Genomic DNA, 18,611 nt, shown 5'->3' with positions numbered 1-18,611 from the left:
CCTTTGAAAATCTGCCCCTAAGGGTGTCATTTACTAAGCATTTTTCTCACAGTAAATAGGGGCCTAATTTTGTCCCTGAGGTCATGGTGACGTGACTTGCCCAAGGAGTAGTAGTAGAATTTGAATCCTGGCTTGTAGGATGGTGCTCTAACTACTAGGCTACTCCACTCAGCTTGAAGGCAGGCCATCCTGAATAGCTTCAATATACATTCCTCACCTAATCCATTGCTATTTTGCTTCCTGCGTAGCCTTTCCTCAAGCTTTGAAACCATTTTTTTAAATTCACCTGACAATCCCAAATAACTATACACCAACATAAGCTCCTTTCCAGATTAAGTTTGATATTGAAAGTGGCATTGCAGAAGACCATTTTGAAATAAAAAGGAAATTTAGAGACTTCAGAATAGTAACAGCACAAAGAGGAGAAAAAAAATATACCTTTATTTTCAAAATACAAATTAAATTCCAGCACAAAAGTAAGGATACTGATTTTCTGAATAAATATGCAGGGATAAAAATACTTTGCAGTTATATGGACTGTTTTGTGCACCTTGTGAGAATATACAGTTAATGTAGCATTCAGGAGCAGAGTCCCTCTTTACAAGTTGATGCAATATCAGGAATCCAGAAACACCCTTTTAAACAAAAAAAAAAAAAATAATTCACATAAATCTTGCATATTTTGCAGTAGAAAAAATGTAGTTTGTCCTGTAGTCTCAGTCCAGGATTATACTGTAGAGCTAAATAGACATCTGAATATATATATATATATATATATATATATATATATATATATATATATATACACACACTGGTTCAGAGTTCCATACAAAATATCCAGTGATGCTTGCCAAAACATTTTTATAGTGGATTTTGAAGCTAAGTTTTCATCAGAGCTCAAGTACACGCAATTAGGTAAGACAGAAGATTGGAGTGAGCAACCTTACTGCATTTGCACAGAACCCATGGGTTCTGGAGCAAATTGTAAACAAGTTTTTAAAAGAACTTATTTGTACCACTGATTTTCTCTTTTAGTGAGTATTTCCAATATAGAAATGTTAAACATTCCAAACTAATATGGTCAAGTTTAATAAAAGGTATTGTTAATCTCAAAACAGGTTGCACTATTCCTCTACATCCAAGCCACAATAAGCACACATCATGAAATTTCTAACATTTGCAAAACTATTGCTTTAATATACATGAAAATACTGCTTATGCTGCCTGCTTGTTGCATTTCTCTCCTTCTCCCCATAAATTACAAATGTAAACCCTTCCCTTCCACTCAATATTTATCATGTCCTTTTGAACTCAGAAAATCCATCTCGGTGGGAAAATAATACAGTCACGATTCTCTCACATCTAGAGGATACCTAACTTTTGTATATGTTAGATTGTCTCAAGTAGATTATTGTCACGTATAGAATAAGAGAAAAAAGTCTCATTTTATTTGACAAACTTTTTTTTTCAAGAACACAAGTCTACTAGCTATTATGTAAAACCAAATAACTTATTCAATGAAGTCTTCCAGTTTGACAAGGGAGAAATACAAAACTGAGTCTGTGGATCTTACTGAATAAGGATGTTTTTCCTTCCATAGGTACAGAATGAGAAAAAACATTTTTGAATAAGGCTTTGTGTCATTTTAAAATTCTTGCAAAATCAAAGCTCTGCCTTTTGGCCAAGAGTCCCAGTTGGGCGGTATAAAATACTAAACCAACACAATCTGAAGTAGTCAGAACCTTAAAACATGATTCTACATTACTTTATGCAGTGTATGAAAATTAGACCTTTTGGGGTGTGTATGTGTCTGCTTTATAACTTCCAGTCTTCTCTATTTAGTATACACTTTAAATATGACAAACTGAACAGAGAAAGAGGCTAAAGAAGACCCAGCAAGTTTATCATCCTCATGCCACCATCAAGACTATTTGAAGACACTATAAAAAGAACAATGGAATAACCAATTAGCTCATCAGATGAGATACAACTGGTGACGCAGTATTGTCTGTGAGAGCAAATTGGACATTTACAACTTTTTTTCTGCTTTCTAAAAAATTGAAAAAGGTATCTGGAACAAACCATCCAATTTTACTTTATCAGATAACACCAAAAAAGTTAAAATATTCAGAGGTTTAGCCATGTTAGTTTGGTGTAGCAAAAATGACAAGAGGCCCCTTATAGACTAACCAATTTATTGAGGCATGAGCTTTCGACGAGAGTCTACTTTGTCTTTTAAAAAACATACTTTGGACTACCCTCATGCTATTACCACATACAACATTCATACCATCTCCTTTACAAAAACACAGAATGAGTCAGACAAGGACTGTAAAGCCCATCTAGTTTGCCCAATTTGTCATCTTTTGCAATACCACAGACCACAACTGACCTCTGGCTTTTCCTTCACAACTAAGGATCTCCAGTGCTTATCTTAACCTAAGATTATTTTTCCTTGCATTCATTTTACATCTGCCATGTCTAACACATTGTTAAACCTCCCACCCTCATAATTTCTACATGCATGCACTCTCTCATATAAATACCTTTCATAGTCTCCATCACACAGCATACGTCCATGGAAGAGCAGAAGACACACACTGTCACATAACAATGCTAAATTACAAAACATGAGTCGCTCACACTGACTACTTATACTACTACATCCAGTCATTTTCCTATCATATATGTTAATGTACACATATATCACTCACACCTGTCCTCCATGCCACAGTGACTTATAGCTCACCATTCATATCTTTTCGGCAATACACTGCACTTTTGAACAAATGGTATATAACAACTAACACACGACAAACATGCTATAAATGATTTGTGGGAAAAAATACATTTAATAAAATAAAAACTATTGACTACAGGCTTTTCTTCGGGGAGGAGGGAGACAGATTATCTGTGTTGCAGTTGTTCAGATTGTAATGTGGCTTTCCTATAGTGCAGTGCGCTTCATGTCATGAACTGCTGACAGCAGAGGCTGGCTCTCTTGTGTGACCCAGCTGAACATGCTCTTTTATCATTCACTCTGTGCTAGGTACCACTTTGTATGGTTAATTCTGAGCTGTCAAAGCCATCCTTTCCTAGAAAAGGTAAAGACCGAAATTTCACCGTTGTAAGAAGCAGGCGGATATTCTCTAAACTCCTTTGCACCAGGAATAAAAGATTTATGATTTTCTTTTATATATTTCTATATCAATTGCTTATAGAGAGTTAGGGCATACATTTGCTTTTGAGCATATTTCAATGAGACCATAGTGTGGTAAAGGTGGGCAAGCGTTTTTAAGATTCTTGCCCTTAGTTTAAACTGATATCACAGCGGCAGAAGACTCAGTTAGCTTCTGTTGGCCAATTCCAGATGGTAGTAATATCAGGAGGGTGACCGCATACTGACCACAGGATAAGGTGCATGCCTACTGTAATGAAGCAGACAGCATGTTATATGATCCTGAACAGGGCAGACCTAAATAGATTTATTCACGTCTTCTGAATTGGACAGGCTCTGTTTCTAATATAGCACATGCTTATTTTTATTTGACTAAGTGACAGCATATCTTTCTGACAATTTTCTCTCAATTAGGGTGAATTGAGTCCTTACTGAACACAAATATGAGAATTCTCTTTTGACCATAACTGTTCAGTTTCATGGAGCAGTGAGAGTATGACACAGTGAACCTTTTCCTCCACACCTCTCTCTTATTCCTTTGAATTTCCAGCTATAGCACCGTGAGCCTTCAATTCACACCTACTGGGTCCGCCCCCATCCTCATCTAGCCCAACCATGAATGCGACAATCCACAGACTGCAACTCCCTGAAGAACCAAGGGTGAATGTGCCTTGAACCCTGCCAATGATCATCAATATTGAGCGATGGGCTTACCCTGTAAGCAGAAGATGGATATGAGCAATGAATCCAGCTTTTCAGCACAGTAATACTAAGCTGCCACCAAACAAGTCCCTTGAAAAGTAGGATTTAAAGGGAAAAGGTTTTTGGGTTTTTTTTTGGAATGAAAATTGCTAAAAACAAGTAATCATGGCTTGTTTGAAGTATAGCAGCACAAAAATTCAACTTTTCATCAACCACTTGAGTACATCAGACCTGGAAGTCACAGAGCAGACATACACATCTCACAGATTTCATTTTTATAAAATGACTTACTAGTATATACATGCTTTATAACTCCATGAGAACTGCCATTTTGTCTTTCAAGACAGACTGGGATAGTGAATTTAGTGTACTTCTAAAAACAGTGAGTAACTTGCCTTCTGCTACTAATTTTTTGGTTGCCAGGTGGATTTGCCAGCAGCTAAAGAAATATGCAAATATGGGCCCAAGTACTCGCCAGTTCACCTAATTATTTCTGTCTTGTAATTTCCTTGGAGATTCAACTAAGGAATTTGTTTAAGAACAGCGATGCCTGCCTAAATTTTCTGCAGTGACCACATGAATTTTGAATAGGAATGGACATGAAATTCTGCAATGACTTTTGAAGTAGTATCTTTCAACGAGGGCTAGCTGTAAAATGTTTCAGAGTTTTTACTGGATTCTGAACACACCCAAAAGTGATAATAATCAGGACCACAAGAGAAACAAAGGTCACTGAAGTAGGTCCAGCTGGAAATACAAAGCATTTGAGGAAAGAATGGTCAAGTGGTTATAGATTGCACAATCAGGTATCTTCATCTCTTTATGTGCAAGGCCTTATTTTCCTAAATGGGTCTGAGGTTGCATATTAAAATAATGCACCCAAGGCCACTATAAATGGCATATGATCTCAGCTGAAGTATTAATACACAGCATGAAACTATGAATCAGAATGACTTGCACTTATGGCTCCTAGTCCTCACACTCATACAATCTCCATATACCTCGGTTATTGAGCTGTCACTGTTGCTCTCCCTCTTTTCCAAACTTATCAGGAGGCCAAGGTGAAAAATAATCTGCAGTGGTAGCTGCATATGTACATCGCAAATTCTGACTGTAAAATACTTCATGCAAGACGGTTTTGTACAATGACTATCCAACATTAAAACAATCTATGTTTGTATATTAATTACTGATGCCAAGAGATAGGTTGGCTTATTTTGTATATAATATAAAAATACATTTATTTAAAAAAAATCACACTAAAAACTTGATTAGTTTTAGGACATTACTTTTCTTATAGACCTCAAGTCTACAAAATTCCAGTGTCTCATAAAAATGCCAAATATCTAGACAAAGAAACAAGAGGCCAATTTTTTTTTCATATTGTAAAAATAAAATTATAGACAAGCTCAGACTATAATCAGCTCTGGCTGATGGAGAATTCCTCCTTAATATTATTTTTCTTTTGCACAAATTATTATTAAAATGCAGTGTAACTGTTCGAAGACAGGGTACGTAAAATTATCACAGACCCTTTTGTGAGCAAAGATGAGCCTATTTTTCCTTTTCTAGAACTGTGATAAATTCAAAAGATGAGTTTGAAAACAAATTCCAATCAGATGAACACTAGAATACCCCATAAAACGGAGTACAGACGTTGAGCTCAGAGCAACAGAACCATCTACCAACACACATCTGGGATAACATCTAAACCACAAGTTAAAAGAACATGTGTAGAAATTGGGAAGAAGGAGAACAGTTTCAAATATTTTTTCTATTTACTTTCTTTTCACTATTTTTCAATGCTACATTATTATAAAAGGTGGCAAAATCCATCTTTAAAGTGACAACTTCAGAAAAGATGACCCAATACAATACATAAACTAAGAGCAAACGAGATAAAGGGGGAAAACAGGCAACCATTGCTCTAAATAGAAAATTGATTTTAAAGACCCTTTTACCTGCCTTTTAAAGTGAACGTATCTGTAAAAATGTGTTCACTTTATACATTTTCAGAGACAATGAGAAAGGATGCAATTCAAACTATCAGAGCTGGTGCACAACTCCTGCACAGAAAATAGATATTGTTTGGAAAATGTCAAAATGAGCTTGTCTGATTGATTAATCTGTTCAGAAATATATGTATCAGTTGCACTTGTTTGAATGGAAGCATAATACTTTTTCTTAATAAGCAGAATAAGGGATATACATTTTGGACTGTGGATTCCTGTTAGATTACTAGTATAAAAGAATTGTTTCATAATTCATGGGTGAAAATGAGATCCAGACAACGATCATAGCATATCTTGAAAAAGATGCATGGTGCGCCCACAAGAGTTTCTCAGTATTTTTCCCCCCTTTGTGAGTCATTGCAACAGGGCTTTTTGCTTTCTTTTAATGGAGTTTCTCAATTCAGGCTCAAAAAAATAGGAAAGAAGCTGCTAAAGAGAGAGGGAAAAAGATGAATAGGTGAGGGGACAAGAGCTCAGCTACGCAATGTGTAGCTCTGCTTAAGAATCTGACTCCCCTTGTTCCTGAATACTACAGAGAGAGACAACACTAAGCATCCCTCGTACCCAAACCAGAGGAGCGGCACTCGCCACTCTTGCTAATACTGCAGTGAAGTAAACAGCATTGAAGAGCATTCCTGGGCACTGTCATGCATATCTGTCAAGGCCGTGCTTCAGAAATGACCATTACATTGAAGAATCTGCACAAAGAAATTGGCCACTGCCTTGCATAAACACACAAAAGGAAATTACTAACCCTCCCGCCTCCAGGCAAATGCACTGATCCTCTAATAAAGAACCAAGGGGGTCAACCTGACTCTGTCAGTACAAATGGGAAAAATGGCAGCCTGATTTTGCTACTTTATTTTTATAACCATATATTTTATCTGCCTAGAACACATTCCACCTTAAGAATGAAACTTCTCCTACACAGCTTTATGTTTGAGAGCTACTGTTTTCTCAAAGTAACCCAACTTAATGCTTCCCTCCCTCACCCCCGCCACAAATGCACACAAAAAAAACCCCCAAACTAAATAAAATTGAAAGCCCAGAGGATGCATTGGTCAAATCTGCTTTTTGGTACTATTACAGAACATGCTGATATCCCAACAGTATCAAGAAAGTGAACAGTGTTTAGCTGTTTTAAAGGCCAAGTGATTTCTGTACAATTTGCACAGCAATTTTATTAAATTGCTCTCGATCTTCCCGCCACATTTTAGATGCATCCACATTGGCTCCACTTTCGTCATTTGGCTCTGAAATGAGAAAAAAAAAAGCAGTACAACATACATATCTATTTTGGATGGTTCTACCATCATTTCTCTCCCCTTCAAGACAGCCCCAGAGCGTAAACTGCAGACTAGCCTAATAAAACCGTATTTTTGCTGACTTGCTGCAGAAGGCTCAAGGCTCAGTAAGTTTCATGCTGGTAGTTCTCAGATATAAAAGAGAGAGCTACTCACCTGCTAACATGCTGACAACAGAGAGGAGAATCTTCTCCACGCTCTGCACTGGGCTCCATCTCTCTGCACTGCTCTCATAGCCCATTGGATCATCCCCGGGAGCATGAAGGATGGAAATACAAACCCTGCCATCAGGATAAACTGTTTGAAGACACAGGAAAAGAAATTATCTTTTATTAAAACAATTGCTTTTTAATATTATTTTCAATAATGAACAGTAAAGCAGAGTTGCTTACCTGTAACAGGTGTTCTCCTAGGACAGCAGGATGTTAGATGTAGTCCTCACAGATGGGAGACATCATCAGATGGAGCCCGGCACAGGAAACTTTGACTAGCACACTGAGCATGACCAGCATGCCACTATCAGCGCATCCACGCAGGATCCCCCTTCAGTCTCATAACACAGAATTCACGAGCGAAAAATAAAAAAAAACGCAGGAGAACCCAACTCCGCAGGGAGATGGGCGGGTTTCCTGAGGACTGCCATCCTGCTGTCCTAGGAGAACACCTGTTACAGGTAAGCAACTCTGCTTTCTCCTAGGACAAGCAGGATGGTAGTCCTCACAGATGGGTGAATACCAAGCTACAGGCTGTTCCTGAAAATATATATGACCAACCTGCACTGAAAAACAGGTGCCAACGGGCACCAATACAACTGCGGCGTGGTTGGGAAGACTGGGGGACAGCCCAGTCCCAAACAAAGGGCCTTAGGTAGGAAGAGCTGCGTTTAAGCTTGGAAGAGGTTGCGAAGGATAGATTGGCCAAAGCTACTATCTTGCCAGCCATCCCTGTTCAAGCAGTGGTGGGCCACGAACGTGTGTAGAGAACTCTACGTCGCAGCCCTGCAGATTTCAGCGACAGGGAACCGCCCGTAAGTGGGCCACTGACGCAACCATAGCCCTCACAGAGTGAGTTTTGACCTGGCTTCCCAGCTGAAGGCCCGCTTGGACATAGCAGAAGGATATAGAATCTGCTAGCCAACTGGACAGTCTGTTTGCCCACCGCAACTCCCAATCTATTCTTATCAAAAGAAATGAAGAGTTGAGTAGATTGCCTGTGGCTTGCTGTGCGTTCTAAATAGAAGGCTACGGCCTTCTTGCAGTCCAACGTGTGTAGAGCCCATTTACCCTGGTGTGACTGGGGCCTCGGGAAGAAGGTGGGTAGAACAATGGACTGATTTAGGTGAAAATCGATCACCACCTTAGGCAAGAACTTGGGATGTGCACGGAGGACCACCGGGTCATGAAAGAATTTTATGTAGGGTGGGTATGTAACCAAGGCCTGAAGCTCACTAACCTTGCGAGCTGAGGTGATCGCCACCAGGAATAGAACTTTCTAAGTGAGAGACTTCAGATCGCAGGAGCGCATAGGCTCAAAGGGAGGGCTCATGAGCCATGCTAACCCAATGCTGAGGTCCCAGGACACAACAGGAGGCTGGAGAGGGGCTTCAATTGAAGAGGCCCCACATAAAGCGACCTACTATGGGCTGAACAGAGATGGGCATGCCAGCGACACACTGATGGGTAAGCACTGACGGCGCTCAGATGGATTCTGACCGAGGTGGTTTTAAGCCAGCTTCGGAGAGGTGCCACAAATAATCCAAGAACCTTGGAATGGGGGAGGTGGATGGATCTAAACCATATCTCTTGCACCAGATGGAAAACCTTCTCCACTTCAATTGATAAGACTTCCTCATGGAAGGTTTCCTGGAAGCAACCAGCACCTAGGTCCAGGGACTGAAGGATTAGGTGCTCAACCTCCAGGCCATTAAGGCTAATGCCTGAAGGTTTGGATGGCACAGCCTCCCCAATCCTGCGTTACCAGATCAGGCACAGTCCACAGACTGATAGGATCTCTGATCAACAGGTCTTGGAGGAGTGGGAACCAGACTTGTCTGGGCCAGTACAGGGCCACGAGGATCATGGTGCCCCGGTCTTGCTGGGCACCTTCAAGAGAGTCCTCATGATTAATGGAAGAGGACAACACGCATACAGGAGATCTGTGCCCCAATGACGGGCAAAGGCATTCATCTTTCCTGAACAGAGAACAGAAATTGCTCACCTTGCAGTTGCACGGGGAGGCAAAGAGATTGACATCTGGCGTTTCCCACTGCTGAAAAATCTGGGCTGGCACTGCCAGATCCAGGGACCACTTGTGCGGTTGAAACGCACGGCTCAGGCAGTCCACCACCATGTTCAGTGACACAACTAGATACATCGCTTGCAGGGACATTTCCTGCGCCAGAGCCCAGGACCAAATCTGCACTGCCTCTTGATAGAGGAGGAATGAGCCCATTCCTCCCTGCTTGTTGATATACCACATTGCTACCTGATTGTCTGTTCGAATGAGGACAGATTTGTGGGACAAGCGGTCTCAAAACACCCAATGAGCGTAATGAATCACCCAAAGCTCCAGAAAGTTTATCTGGCACAGAGATTCCTGAGCCATTCACCGCTCCTGCGTGTGGAGGTTGTCCACATGGGCCCCCCACCCGTGGTTGGAGGCATTGGTGGTAAGAACTACCTGAGGCGGGGCAGCCTGAAATGGGATCCCCTGCTCTAGATTGAAGAGGTTCTCCCACCAGGACAGGGAGACCTGCAGAGGTGGCATGATGGAGGCATGTGCCTCGAGGTCCTTGGACGCCTGCTGCCATTGTGACCATAATGTCCATTGCGCCCTGCGCATGCAAAGGCGGCCCCAATGGCATGACATGGACCGAGGCAGCCATGTGGCCCAACAGACGAAGCAGCAGGCGAGCAGGAACCTGCTGACTGCTGTGTACTGACTCGCCAGTAAGGACAGGGCAAGAGCCCGATTGTGGGGCAAGAACGCTTTTGCCTGACTCGTGCCCTGTCTGGCTCCTATAAAGTCCAGACAGGAAGACAGGCAGAGGTGAGACTTTGGGAAGTTGATGACAAACCCCAGTGATCGCAGCACTCGCATGGACAGATTCAGGGCATGGAGCACTCCCTACTGGGAGGCGCTTTTGACTAGCAGTCGTCCAAGTAGCGGAACACATGTACCCCCTGACGTCTGAGGTGCACCGCCACTGCTGCCAGGCACTTGAAGACCCGAGGGGCTGAGGCTAAACCAAACAGCTGTACTCTATATTGGTAATGAGCCTGCCCCACCACAAAGCGAAAATACTTCCTGTAGTTTGGGAAGAACGCAATGTGGGCGTAGGCATCCATGAGATCGAGGGAGCAGAACCAGTCTCCTCTTTTGAGGAGCATGATCAGGGTTCCTAGAGAGACAATTTTGAACTTTTCCCTCTGAAGGAATTTGTTCAAGGCTCTGAGATCGAGAATGGGGTGTTATCCCCCGGTTCTCTTTGGTATCAGGAAATACCTCGAGTAAAACCCTCGGCCATGTTGGCGGAGGGGAACGAGTTCTACCACTTTTGCCATTAGAAGGGCAGAGAGCTCTATCAGGAATATTTACGGCGCAGCGGACGAACCCCATGATGGACATGGATAAAGGTCCACAGGGACATCTCTGAAATTCAGCTGATACCCCTGGCGAATGATTGTGAGAACCCACTGGTCTAATAACATGCAGCCAGTGGTGGGCGAAGTAAAGCAGCATGCCTCTTACAGGACAGCATGATGCCGGGGGTATGGCGGACTGACTCAAGCTCTCTTGCTTCCAGTCAAAAACCGTTGGCGGGGATCTGCTGGGGGGCTGGCTGGGGCCTGAGGATGCGTGGCTGGCAAGATCAACCCCTGGAACCAATGCAGGGGGGGTCCAAGTCCAGGAGGTGGGAAGGTAATACTTCCTTTGCCGATAGAAGGATTTTCTCGAGCTTTGTTGAGAGGTCTTCCTGATGGAGGATGGTGGATCAGAAGCGCTAGCTGATAGCTGTTGAAGGGTCTCATGATGATCCTTCAATTGGGCTACCGCATCCCTGACCTTGTCCCTGAAGAGATTCTCTCTTGTACAGGGCATATCAGCTAACTTCTCCTGGACCTCCGGACGAAGGTCCAGAGCCCGAAGCCAGGAAATCCTATGGGCGCCAATGCCCACTGCAGCCACGCTAGCTGCTGTTTCAAAAACATCGCAGGTGGATCTCATCTCGCGTTCTTCCACCTCCAGACCCTGTTGTACTACACAGAGAAAGCCTCCTGCTGCTGCTGCAGGCACTCCGCCAGTTCCTGGACTTGTTTCCCCAGGTTCTGATAGCATTGGGTCATATACAATTGGTAGGAGGCAATGTGGGAGAAAAGCATAGTGCTCTGAAACACCTTTCTACCTGGGGCATTCAGCACCCTGTGATCTTGGCCCGGAGGGATGGAGGCATGGGTGCAAAAACACTTAGCTTTTTTGAGCTTGGACTCCACAACCACCACCAATTGGTGAGGAAGGTGGCGCCTCTCAAATCCCAACACCTGTTGGACCAAATAGATGGTGTCTGTCTTCCTACTGACCGGAGAAACTGACACCAGATGTTCCCAAATCCTCAGAAGTTCCTTGAAAATCTCATGGACTGGGACAGCCACCACCTCCTTTGGGACATCAACTGGAGACCTTCCAGCATCTTGTGTCGAGTGACCTCCTCTGTAAAGAGCTGTAAGGGAATGGCTTCGGCCATGGCCCAGACGAATCCTGCAAGGGTGAGGTCCTCTGGCAGACACCTAAGTCTCTCATCCAATGGCAAAGGCTCTGAGGAGGTCACCGGAGTCCTCAGAAGAGGAGTCTGAAGTATCATCTCCCCAGGGGTCATAGGGGCCCTCCTCCTCACTAAGGTCCCTAGGGGACCTGTTTGAGTGGGCCTCATCAAAGCAGCTCAGTTTGGGCACTGGACTCGAGGGAAGAAAAGGCACAGATGGTAGGAGGGTTCCTGACATCCCAGGCTCAGGATCAGGGAACCGTGGCAGTGGGAACAAAGCACCAGAGGGCGCCTGTGGCCTTAGCATATCTTCCTCCTCGGAGGACCCAATAATGGGAATCGCCCTGAAGGAGGGCTTTGGTGGCCACTGGGGAACAGAGGATCCCCTGGACACTGGTTGCATTGGAAGGACACCGAGGACAATGTCCAGATGCTCTAGCAGGTGTGCCAACAGAGAAGGCACAGGCTCCGGTACCAGTATGGGGGCAGTTCGATGCCATGTAGACTCTGTAGCCTGAAGTCCAACTCCTCCTGGAAGTCTGGGGAAGCCAGGACTGATGGAGGAGGACAAGGCATCACCAGAACCCTGAGGTGGCTTGATGCCCGGCACCAATATCGGTGGGGAATGCCTGGGACTCAAAGGTTTATTGGAGGATGGGTGCCTCCTCACCATGAGGTCACTTCGGTGGAGGCATGTCAGCTTCCAATGCCACACCAGAGCCGTGCACGGATGGTGACCAGTTACTGTGCTTTCGGGATTTCCCAAGATGTTCAGCCTGGTCCTTCCCCGGGACTGAGGATGCTGAAGATCCCGATGCCTTTGAGAGCGTCGATGTCGGAGAGGGCCTATCACTGGCTCCTCTTTCTTGGGATCATCCTACTGGGGGTGTAGAGAGGTACAAGGAATCTATGGGCTCCCCTCGGCCCCTGGGTGTCAACATCCCCGATACCAGCGTGGATGGAGTAGACTTTTTAGAACCAAAAACTTCTCCATTTTATCCAGCCAAGCACGACAGCCTTTGGGGGTCATCTGATGGCACAGCTGACACTCTCGTACATCGTGCAGTGCCCCTAGGCAGAGGATGCAAACCTTGTGTTGAACAGCAATCTATATGGTCCACAGGCACTGGGGGCACAGCCAAAAACTGGACAAGAACATAAGAACATAAGAAATTGCCATGCTGGGTCAGACCAAGGGTCCATCAAGCCCAGCATCCTGTTTCCAACAGAGGCCAAACCAGGCCACAAGAACCTGGCAATTACAACACCATCAAAAATAACCGGTGAGTAGTCAATGGCCAGTGGCCACCAAGAAGCGACATGTCAGGAATCGACCACAAGCAGGCAAACAAGAAAACCTACCACGCTATCAAAGGGGCACTGATTGTAGAAGGGGGACTCTGTAGAAGGGGGACCAGACACTGAAAAGAATGAGAAAATTGTTGAAGGGCAGAGTTCCAAAACTGCAAGGGAACTATACTGAGGAAAAAAGAGAGACTGAAGGGGGACCCCACGTGGATGCGTGGATAGTGGCATGCTCAATGTGCTAGTCAACGTTTCTAGAAACTTTGACAAAAGTTTTCCGTGCCGGGCTCCATCTGATGATGTCACCCATCTGTGAGGACTACCATCCTGCTTGTCCTAGGAGAATGTTTTCCTCCATCTGGTTTGATCATTCATATTCTATTCTTTCAGAAAATCTAACCTCTTGACACTGTTAAGGACCTTTCTTGTTCAAACACCAATATAATCTGACTGAAGAAAAAACACACACTGATCTTGTCTGGCCCTGATTAGATGCAAAGCTAAAATACTGTAATACATCCATTTTTAACATCCAAAGTCAGTGACTATATTTCCACAAAAACTCAGCGTCAATTGACAGCAGGTTGATAAATTAAAGGTTTCATTCAACATTAGTGCTATAATTGATACTTCAATTGTATCAGATAACAGCATGATTAAGATTTCAGTAAAAGGTTTCAGACTGTGGAATCTGCTTCCCACCTCTGTAATTTAACAGAGATGCAGTACATGCTAATTGGGGTTGAGCTCTATTAGTGGTACATGGAAGACTTTCAGGTAGGTCCTGAGAGGTATCATTAGGGAGACTGAATATGAGGAGTGAAAAGCAAAGCACACAGGCAGCAATTCTTTACTTAAACTTCGGGGGAGAAAAAAAGTTTGTTAGTTTAACAGTTACTTAGATAAACAGACTGCGAGACAACAACCAAGTTTAATCTACTTCAACTTACCCTCATTTGGGCCATGTTTTAGCCATAGTAGTAGAAAATAACAGTAGTAAATATGCAAAGAAATGGTCATGTTTTGAAGTGGCTAGATTTTATCACGTGATTTTACACTGACTTCTGATATTCGTCTCAAACAGAAAAAGAAAGCAATAGTTGGGTCAATCTGTTTAAATACTTACCTTTTTACATGCAGTTTTATGTCTACATACTCAGTCCTAGTCAATTCTAGCTTGGTTCTTCTAGATGTCTAATGATAAGTAACACAAAACTAAGAACTAATTTTGTATTACATACTTCACTTTATCAGTTGAACTGAATATTCTTTTTACTGGCTCTTACCAGACTGGGGTGCAAAAACAGTGTGCACTGGGATCAAAACATATAAAGTTGCATTGCTCTTCAGGAAGTTCAACCATGCAGCACTTTCTACAGCCTAAGATTATGAAATGTAGGCAATGTAAAGCAGAAGCAATGGCTCCATCACCTTACTCTCCTAGTTATGATAAAATGTAGCTAACTATAATACACTAATTTTGGAGAGAAAAATTAAATTGTACATAAGTTATCCATTACATAAAGAGTTTATCCTTACTGCTCTTTGCTGGGGTGGGGGTCCTACAGTTCTCAAGTAGCAAAGCCATAAGTTGATTATGGAAGTTTCTCCTCTCAAGTGAACAGCGAAAATAAAGTTGAAACTTGGACTCATTTCATTTTTTTAATCCAAGGCTTAATGTGTGACCTTCAGCTAGTCTCTAAACCACCCTGTACTTAAACTTAGCTTGTGCATTTTTTATTTTGTTGGCAGAGGACATTACATCATCAAAATAAAAAGCTGGATTTACCTTTCTGTAAACAGTTTCACATGACTCTTTGGAGCCAAAGTGGTCAATAAGAAATTAAAAAAAAACAAAACACAGTTTATTTAATCCATGCTACATCACAATGATCTTTACAATTTAGGAGTCAATTCACCCCTAGTTTTTGAACTCCAAAGGGCAAATATCTTGGAGAACTCCAGCTTTAATGATAGCAATTGTCATAAAAAAAATTTGGGGAACTATACGGGATACAGAAAAAAAAACAAAACAGAATGGATCCAAAAAATTCAGAGCATGCAAGAAATGGAGCTACTGTAAAACAATGGCCATGGTCTGACCCACGATGATTTATTCTCCTACCCATTAATACCTTCTTTATTTCCACTATGAAGTAAAAAAAAAACAAAAAAAAAAAAAACATTTATTTCTGCTCAGGGCAGGAGTCTCTCAGCTGCACAAGCCACTTGCTCGGTCATTGTGCCGAAGCAGAACAGGAGAAGAGCCTGTTGGCACTGCTGGAGATGTGGGGCAGCAACCTGAAGTAGTTTGTTGGCCTCAATGGTGCAGCTGCCTGGGGGAGTGGACTTCAAGTCTACTGGTGTAAGTCAAGTTTTCCCTGGGACCATTAATCCTATTTTGTGGCCTAAAGTGGTCACATTAAAAGGTATTTGGGAAGCAACTGCTAGCTTGTCGAATCAGACGACAATTCTTTTCTCAATCTCAAACTCTGTCTGGTGAAGGGAACTTTCTTTAGTTAATCAGAAGGTTGAGACTGTAAAAGTTCCTGCAGTACAGGACTTGGGGAATTCTTTGATTAAAGGATATACTCAAACTCAGAATATGGAGGAAGCACTTGAACATCACAAGGCGCAAAAATCCTTAGATATAAATTTTCCCAAGCAGAACTTTGTTTTACCTTTGGAAATGTTTAAAATATATCTTCTAGAGATTTTGAATGATCCAGAAAATGTAATCCTCCCTGTCTCTAGCATTTATTACATTCCACATTATAAGAAGTTAGATGGAATGGAAATAGCACAAAGTTAATTTGATCTATACAACTTGACCGCTTTCTTGAAAAATCTAGTGAGGAAGAGGTTATTTCCTCTACTTTGATAGTTTGTTTATTGGCAGACGCTGGCAGGGATTATCTTTTGAGATTATATTCATGCAAGAAAATTGTATTGTTTTACAGTTTAAAAGTTTCTTTGCACCCCAATGTAGTCAAGAGCACTCAACTCAAAAGGAAGCAATTCCTTTTTTGAGAGCAGGGGTTCAATAAATAGTAGTTTTTTTGTCAAATTTTCCCTGTAAATGTATAGTTAAATCAGCTGAAGTGAAATATGGTTTCTATGATCCAAATCACTTGACTCGGTTTATTAGTGAAAGACAGATGTTATCCAACCAGAATGACATTGTCGACAGAGATTGCCTCTTCTGTTAAATAAATTAAGTTATTCATGCATTTAGTTTAAGGTGTATACAACTGCATGTAAGCCTTATTCATTTATATATTTTATTTTCCTTGGTATATGAAGACTATCCAGTACAGTGGACTGTAGAGTATGATTATTTCTTTAGAGTTATTTTTTTTCTTGCTTACTTTTCTTGATGTTAGTTTTTGTTTTCTATATTAGGAAACTTTTATAAATAAAGAGTATAAAAAAACATTAGCAAAGTGACTTTGCATATCAGAAAAGGATAACAAGCCTCATGCATTATGACAGCAGGGACATGTCTTAAACCCTATGTAAAGGGACTTGAGGCCTCTTGTTTCAAACTCAAAATATGATTATTTTTGTATGCTCATGTTTACATATAAATACATCTGTTGCAAAGATACTAAATAAAACTGGCTTTTTTTCAAATAAAATAATAAACTAGTTAAGTGACACTTACTGTTTGGATGGAACATCTCACAGGTGAACCTCATCTTGGGAGGGCTTAAAGGATAATCAAGGGGAAAACTTAGGATAGCTGGGAAAACACCGCACTCAAAACAGGTATCTTCTGGGCCCCTAGAAACAGATTGAGATGTAGGGATATCAAACATTTGAGAAGTGTGTAATGTTGAAATTTTAAAATAATTCCACAAAACAGGAGCTATTACTTCAAAATGAGCATATTTTGCAACAATAAAAACTAAATGATATTCAGATTTTCTATAGAACCTACTAAGGGACTGATTTACTAAGCTTACCCCCACTCCAATCCATAGACACACAAGTCTTAGTAAATCAGACCCTAGGTCCTAGACCAGCTAATTATGGTTTATGTTGCCTTTGCAAATCTAGAGAGGCATTGTCATGGAGGTTGAGCCAGCCATATTTTTTCAATAAAGATTTCTCTCATTTATATACTGAAACACTGAAATTAGCCGAATGGGAATAGAGATCTATCCATCTTCTGAGAGAGACTAAGAAGTCTCAATATAGAGCAGCTCTAAGTGGGAAGGAGTGTTTAGGTTCCTCAATGATAACTTTCCCACCATTTTTTAGCCTACATAATTCTTTCCCCAAAGAGTTACAAGGACAATATGACTTTCAGAAAGTTTACTAAAATTGGGCAATTTTCCTCTGCCTTTCAGCCCTGTTTTCTGTGTCCACAGGTTATTGATCAGATGATTTCCACATCTTTGAGTATACCTATCATTTTACCATAGGCCTATTGATTGGTTTGTTTCCAGATTACTTTATAAGAAACAGCTTGCATAGATTTTTAAAAGGTTTTACACCTTGTAATTTCCCATTATCAACTTATTCATAGACTCTTAATCCTCAAGAGAAGGCTGGAGAATGAATTTTACATCTGTTATTAAAAAGCAATTGTAAAAATTCTCTCTAAGTTATGCTCTTTATTATGAGTCTGATATTATGATGTATATGGTTATATATTTTGTATTTTATTATGAATTTGCTGAATTTGTTTTAAATATATTTGTACTGCATGCTCGGTTCTCCAGCTTTAGGTCTCTGGGGAAAGGCAGGGTAGAAATACAAATGAATGCGTGAATAAATTAATAAATAATTCCCATAAATATGTCCCACACAGAAGTATCAGGGAAAGTATTTTGGGATGGGTAGTGAAGGTTGGTTACTGTTTCGAAGCTAGCAGCAGTATCCTCCATTTGGAAGGTCTGGATCAAGCCCAAAGGGTTCAATGCAAACAGAATTATTGTGAAGTAGTATCTATACACGTATAAAGAAATGTTTCTAATATGTAAAAAACTGTATAAACCCTACAATGAATTTAACTTCATTAAACAATATAAAAAGTACCTAAAATATTCTTTCCCTAAAGAAAAACAGGCTAATATTCTTTACTAACTCTTCCCTAGATATACTGATGCATGTACAATGTTCTAATATATTTTATCCATTCCAGAGATTTCATAGGTTTCCAGCAACTGTAACTTCTACATTAATGATTAAAATTAGTTTATGAATTACCTCATTGACCCAATAACTAAGTCCTGAACTTGGAAAATCTAACTCATTGTCTCTAATGAGTGCAATTTTGAAATATACCCATCACTAAAAACAATTAGTTTACTGAAGATTTTGTATCATTAATTGCCCTTAGC

The 18,611-nt window shown here is 41.4% G+C and overlaps 1 protein-coding gene across 3 annotated transcripts in view; it reads right to left on the bottom strand.

Moving 5' to 3' along the window:
• Positions 1-419: 419 nt before the first annotated feature.
• UBE2G2 (ubiquitin conjugating enzyme E2 G2) overlaps positions 420-18,611 on the bottom strand; it is a 102,006-nt gene continuing 83,814 nt past the window's right edge. For 2 of the 3 annotated variants that reach the window (XM_029606171.1, XM_029606174.1), the window contains exons 4-6: positions 16,928-17,046; positions 7,353-7,493; positions 420-7,145 (exon numbers count right to left, since the gene is read on the bottom strand). In XM_029606171.1, coding sequence (XP_029462031.1) covers positions 7,033-7,145; positions 7,353-7,493; positions 16,928-17,046 — 373 coding nt within the window. In that variant the 3' untranslated portion in view covers positions 420-7,032. The remainder of the gene's footprint in view (positions 7,146-7,352; positions 7,494-16,927; positions 17,047-18,611) is intronic. The other variant, XM_029606173.1, reaches the window with a different exon arrangement.

The sequence above is a fragment of the Rhinatrema bivittatum genome, chromosome 6 (assembly GCF_901001135.1).
Source record: "Rhinatrema bivittatum chromosome 6, aRhiBiv1.1, whole genome shotgun sequence".
NCBI classification, from domain to species: domain Eukaryota; kingdom Metazoa; phylum Chordata; class Amphibia; order Gymnophiona; family Rhinatrematidae; genus Rhinatrema; species Rhinatrema bivittatum.
The sequence above is the reverse complement of the archived record's forward strand: the minus strand, read 5'-3'. Positions and strand labels throughout refer to the sequence as shown.